This window comes from Komagataella phaffii, chromosome 2 (assembly GCF_000027005.1).
Source record: "Komagataella phaffii GS115 chromosome 2, complete sequence".
In the NCBI taxonomy this organism is placed as follows: domain Eukaryota; kingdom Fungi; phylum Ascomycota; class Pichiomycetes; order Pichiales; family Pichiaceae; genus Komagataella; species Komagataella phaffii.
The window spans coordinates 1,913,954-1,920,115 of NC_012964.1; the positions used below are offsets into that span (position 1 = coordinate 1,913,954).

The following is a 6,162-nucleotide window of genomic DNA, read 5'->3' on the forward strand; positions in this document are numbered from 1 at the left end:
AGATAAAACCTCACACTGCATTCAAACTTTGAGCCTCCTCTAGGAGAAGTTTCCTTTTTATATCGGGTCCCCATCTGTAACCCCCTAGATCGCCATCCTTCCTAAGAATACGATGACATGGAATTAGTATTGATATTTTGTTGGCTCCAACGGCATTTGCAACAGCTCTAGAACTGTTGGCACCCAAACCCAGTTTCTCAGCTAAACCCGAGTAGGTAAACGTTTCTCCTCTTTTCGACTGGATTAAACAATCCCACACGTTTCTTTGAAACTCGGTTCCGAATAGGTGATAGGAGTATTTTGGCTGTGGTGTCTCTTGGTTATTGAGATAGTGTTTTAAACTCTCCACTGTCTTCTGGTCAACATTTGCGTTTATGGGCTCATCAATCGCTTTAAAATCACTTTTCATCTCTTGAACTAATTCCTGATTGTCAAACCCTAAAGAGATGTAAACGATGGTATCATCTTCGTATACAGCCAAAGCTGTTCCAAACTTGAACGTAAACACCGTATAATTCAGCATTGTGCGATAGCTGTGTTACTTACGGAATTGGGGAAGGCACAAAATACGTAAATACTAGTTTTGATAAACTTTTTTTAAACCGCCGATATTGCTGATATTACTGTCTAACTGATTAAACCACTGAGATTCTTGATCAACAAGAATTCGCCTACCGTTCAATCAAATGAAGAGATGAGACACCCGAATATCTCCAAACACGAGAAAAGGAAAGATTGGACTTTCGCGTCCAGGCAGTTGTACCTGGAGCGAGTTCGACTGTGCGGGCAGACAGACATCTCTAAGTTCTGCAACGGCTGAAGCCGAAAACGATGCCATTTCATGGCGAGCATAACCTGAACAGTGCACACGGTTATGGCCAACTATAGGTCTGTCGAGGAGCTAGTTTCATAGCTTAATTGAAGCAAGATATTCCACAGTTGTGGTTCACTGAATGTGTTCTCAACCAGGGTTTTATTTGTGAAGAATCAGCTGCCCGGAGGTAAAACTCGATGTTGGCTACTGGTTGTTCTAATGTGGAAAAAAGAAAAAAAAAAGAAAAAGAAAACAAAAAAGGACAACATTTTCAGTTTATTCCAACAATAATTAGAATTGTCTAGATGAATGTTGAGAATTACATTTTGATGATGGTCATTAACCGTTTCCCTTTACAATATTCTCTTGATAGAACATCATTGCTCATTCAATAATTAGTGACATAATTTTGTCCTCAGAATGAACGCTTTCCTCAAATTTCTAAAAACATTCAGGTAGAAGAGAATCATGGTGCCGTATAATTTCTGGTGTTTATTCACGAATTGGGACCTGTTAGGGTGACAGAGATAAGAGAATAACTTTTAGTCCGTTTAAATCACACCCCTTGCCCCGTAGTATTATGATTGACTTTTCTCCGGTGGAAGAAGTGTGTACAGAGATGGTAAATGCTCTCCTTTCTACTCTTAATACCAAACATAGTTTTTCAGCTGCTCCAGAGACAGCCAAAACATAATATAGGCTCCATCATTTATTGGTACAACAAAACAACATCAATAATCCTGGCTTCAAAGGCTGTTTTTTCAAATTTGCTCGTTTTGGTAAGATTTTTCGTTGGATGTGTGTATCTTCCGCACCCTTACCTTGGCTTATGAAACCCGATGCGCTTGATGCATGCACAAATTATGCACAATAGTTCTAGCGAAAGTTGATTCCATGTAAAAAATTATGCATCAAACTTTTTCGGGTCGCATGCAGGAGGTTGGCCTGGAAAACTTGGTAAGATTCGATTAGAAGGTTTTCTACCGCTTCTTATTATGGCAAAACTTTCCTACAAATATGAAAAGCTGTCAGTGCTACGTGCTTCTTTTCATTTGAAAATAAACGTTAATTTGTGGTAATCACCAACAGCTACGTATACAGCAAGTTATGTCAGGCTCAGGTCCTAGCAAATTCATGGAAATTGTCGGGTAACTAGCATGGCTGCAAGCGTATGTATCTTGATGCAAAATGCCTACCCAAATAGGTAAAACCCATGGTAGTCATGGCCGCGAGCTCCAAAATGTGGAAAGTTGTATTTTCCATTTGTTTGACGAGTAATAGCCGATAGAATTGGACTTATCTATGCGACATTATCAAAAACTAAATTATGAGGAATGATGATAATCCTCGTGGGTTGTACTCTTCAGCTGAAGGCCACCACGGGCAAATCCGTTTCCACTTACATAGATTCTTCAGATCTCGAAAATGAGATCTATTCGAGAAGCCAATCACAGTATTTGCATTATCCGTGTCTTGCACAGCAAGCACAATTCAATTTCTACGCTATATTTTAAGACATCAAATGCTTTGCATTAATAAATAATTTATGTAGGAAAATAATAGAAACAGATAGAAGGTTAAAATAGTTGATTTCTTATAGGAACAATGCATTGAAGAGAAGTGCAACTGCTCCGGATATCATAGAATTCTTCACAGTATTTGCGACACCTTCATGGATGGTGACTGATGGGAAGATGGAGGAAGTAGCAGAAGCACTTGATGATTGTCCTACAACAGTTGGTACAACAACACTGGTAGCTCTGGTTTCAGAGGTTGAAGCTGTTCTTTGATGTTCTTCAGATTCCACCAGTGGAACATAGGTTGGAACAACGGTAATTGATCCAGTGCTGAAGGTTATGGTCTTTTCTGTGACACCAGTAACTATTGTAGCAACTGAGCAAACACTGTTGTAACACACATCTCTCACAATAGTGGTGGTAGATGGGCGGGCAGTGACAACGGTCTTGATTTCATCAGTGGACTGGCTTTGCACCACTGCAGTTGTCAATGGTGTGTGGACTACGACAACAGTAGAAGAACCTCCAACGGTAACTGTCTTCTCAACGGCACCAGTGGTGTAGACGGTGGTCTTAGTGACACTTTCGTCAGCATAAATGGTAGAAGTAACGGTGACTGGGGTTGGCGTAACTGTTTCTGTTGGCAAAGGACAGTAAGTAGTTATAACAGTAGTTTTTCCATGAGTAGTGACAGTCTCCTTGGTAACTCCAGTTATGACCAAAGACTTGGTGCAGGTTTTGGTTCCACAATCAGTGACAGTCAACAAGGTAGTTGAGACGTCCGTTTCTGTCTTAGTAGTTGGCACTAAAGGCTCCTCGGTAGTTCCTGGCTCCTCATCGGAGGTAGTTGGCTCTTCAGGTTCCTCAGAAGTGGTTGGTTCTTCAGGCTCCTCAGAAGTGGTTGGCTCTTCAGGCTCCTCAGATGTAGTTGGCTCTTCAGGTTCATCAGAAGTGGTTGGCTCTTCAGGCTCTTCGGAAGTAGTTGGCTCCTCATCGGAGGAAGTTGGCTCTTCAGGCTCCTCAGATGTAGTTGGCTCTTCAGGTTCCTCAGAAGTCGTTGGCTCTTCAGGTTCATCAGATGTAGTTGGTTCAACACCGCAGTTGGAGGAGCACTTCTTTGGCCATTTGTAGACAGGGTGGTGTTTTCTTGAAACACCGTCCTGCATGTTGTCACATCCAATATCATAGTCGTAACTCTTAGGCCACTTCCATGCGCTGCATCCGTCAGTAGAAGCACCAGCTTCACACCAGTCAACTTGAATCTGGAATGGGTACATTTCGACGTAACAATCATCCGCTGAACTCTTTGTATAAACTCTTAGAGTTGTGGTCCATTTTGCTGGGTTGTCAATGTCATATATGCCGGAGTTCAAGGACCAAACAACCTTTGTACCACCTGTAGGACTGTTAAGACCAATAATCTTGAGCTCAGTCAGATTCTCTAACTCCAATGACTCTGCTTCATAAGAGAGGGTCACATCATATATATTGTCTTCTACCCAAGTAGCACCAGTAATTTTTATGTCGGAAGGAGGGAAGGTTGTTTCCCATTGATCGGCATAACAGGCAGGAGAGACCTCAGAAGTGGGGCAAGTAGGACCTTCAGGCTCCTCGGAAGGCGTTGGCTCTTCTGACGAAGTGGTTGGCTCTTCAGGCTCCTCAGAAGTGGTTGGCTCTTCAGAAGTGGTTGGTTCTTCAGGCTCGTCAGATGTAGTTGGTTCTTCAGGTTCATCAGAAGTGGTTGGCTCCTCATCGGAGGAGGTTGGCTCTTCAGGCTCTTCAGATGTAGTTGGCTCTTCAGANGTNGTTGGTTCTTCAGGCTCCTCAGAAGTGGTTGGCTCTTCAGGCTCCTCAGATGTAGTTGGCTCTTCAGGTTCATCAGAAGTGGTTGGCTCTTCAGGCTCTTCGGAAGTAGTTGGCTCCTCAGAGGTAGTTGGCTCTTCATCAGAGGAAGTTGGTTCTACAGGCTCCTCAGATGTAGTTGGCTCTTCAGGCTCATCAGATGTAGTTGGTTCAACACCACAGTCGGAGGAGCACTTCTTTGGCCATTTGTAGACAGGGTGGTGTTTTCTTGAAACACCGTCCTGCATGTTGTCACATCCAATATCATAGTCGTAACTCTTAGGCCACTTCCATGCGCTGCATCCGTCAGTAGAAGCACCAGCTTCACACCAGTCAACTTGAATCTGGAATGGGTACATTTCGACGTAACAATCATCCGCTGAACTCTTTGTATAAACTCTTAGAGTTGTGGTCCATTTTGCTGGGTTGTCAATGTCGTATACTTTCGAGTTTAGGGACCAAACGAGCTTTGTACCACCTGTAGGACTGTTAAGACCAATAATCTTGAGCTCAGTCAGATTCTCTAACTCCAACGACTCTGCTTCATAAGAGAGGGTCACATCGTATATATTGTCTTGCACCCAAGTAGCCCCAGTAATTTTTATGTCGGAAGGAGGAAACGTTGTTTCCCATTGATTGGCATAACAGGCAGGAGAGACCTCAGAAGTAGGGCAAGTCTTTCCTGAGCTTCCATGAGCTCTTGTCAGACCTGCAGCTAAGATAGAAGAGGTGAATATCGATCGCAGTGAAACCATAGCAAAGAAAGTTTAATGAGCAAGCTGATGATCTCTTTTTAGATGAACCGTTGGAAAGGACATGAAACAGTATTTATATACATAATTCTGGATCGGATTGAGGAAGATGTAAGGCTTCTTTCTAACTAACCTGGACTGGTGTAGAAGCAAAAATTTTCGAAAACTTCTGTGGTTGCAGGATCTTCTATGCATGCATATACATGCATGGTCCGGATATGCGTTCTCCCTCGGTTTCACTTTGAGTTCTTTTTAACACTTTTGCTATTCTAAAATAAGAAAGTGGTCACTATCATATGGCAGCCAGATAATAGCCTAAGTAGTCCAATGATTTAGAAAAAAAAAATTTTCAGAACCAAAGTCAGACATGGAACGAGTTTGACAGAATTTTTAAAGGTTCGCCGTGCTCAAGGCCCAAGGAATTGAATTTATTTCAATTTACTGATTAAATATTATTATCATCAAACAATCCAATTGTGTTCATGCAGACACTTGAAATAGGCAGTATAGGTAAGTTTATGGCCCCGGAATTATAGAGCGTCTGCGCCCAGTCCAAAAGAGGATAGTGCTTTCATGCCCAAGGCTACGGGCTTATTACAGCTTGGCATAGTGAAAACACAAAGCCATAATCAAATTACCCCACCTTTCTTCTTTCCAAACACAACTAAATGTTCTGAGGATATACTAGACGAACTGTAATTCAACAAAGACTACTACTAGTGATAGAGATTAATGTAGACGAGAACTCTGAGCGAAAATAATCTAACGAATCGAACTACCTCCATCAGAAAATTGCCACTAAACTTTTGCTCAAGCTGCATTTTCCTTTATTTGAAAGAATGCGTACACGGGATTGAGGTGTAGCTACGATAATAGCAAAGAATGCCAAGTTAAGGCAGAAGAGCATCAAAACAGCCAAAACCAGCTAAACCTGTTCGGAGTCGAGGCATCCATCTGTACACTTCAGTTTCAGCATAATATGTATTCCTTTTGTTCTTTCCGTTTTTGCACCTCCTCAAGACTTTGCCAACCCCAAAAAGGTTATAATCTCATCAATCTCCTGACTGGATTCGGAATCACAATTATAAAACCAAAATAACAGGCCATCAGGAAGTTGAAGTGCATATTTACTATCACCAAAATAGCTATCTCTATACGATTATAGCCACAAAATGTGAACGACCTACAGAAATAATAGTGACTTGCAATAGGAATGTTCGATGAAACAATTAGTTGC

General features: G+C 41.9%; 2 protein-coding genes across 2 annotated transcripts; both read right to left on the reverse strand.

The window, feature by feature from the left end:
* Positions 1-10: 10 nt before the first annotated feature.
* Positions 11-523, reverse strand: PAS_chr2-2_0254 (DNA repair methyltransferase (6-O-methylguanine-DNA methylase); the record flags this gene model as incomplete). The annotated part of the gene is made up of 1 exon (XM_002491895.1): positions 11-523. One exon carries the CDS (start codon positions 521-523, stop codon positions 11-13), a length of 513 nt encoding a protein of 170 aa, XP_002491940.1.
* A 1,885-nt stretch (positions 524-2,408) lies between these two features.
* PAS_chr2-2_0482 (uncharacterized protein) lies at positions 2,409-4,928 on the reverse strand (the record flags this gene model as incomplete). Its single annotated transcript, XM_002491896.1, has 1 exon — positions 2,409-4,928. The coding sequence occupies one exon, from the start codon at positions 4,926-4,928 to the stop codon at positions 2,409-2,411; it is 2,520 nt and encodes an 839-aa protein (XP_002491941.1).
* Between the last annotated feature and the right edge of the window lie 1,234 nt (positions 4,929-6,162).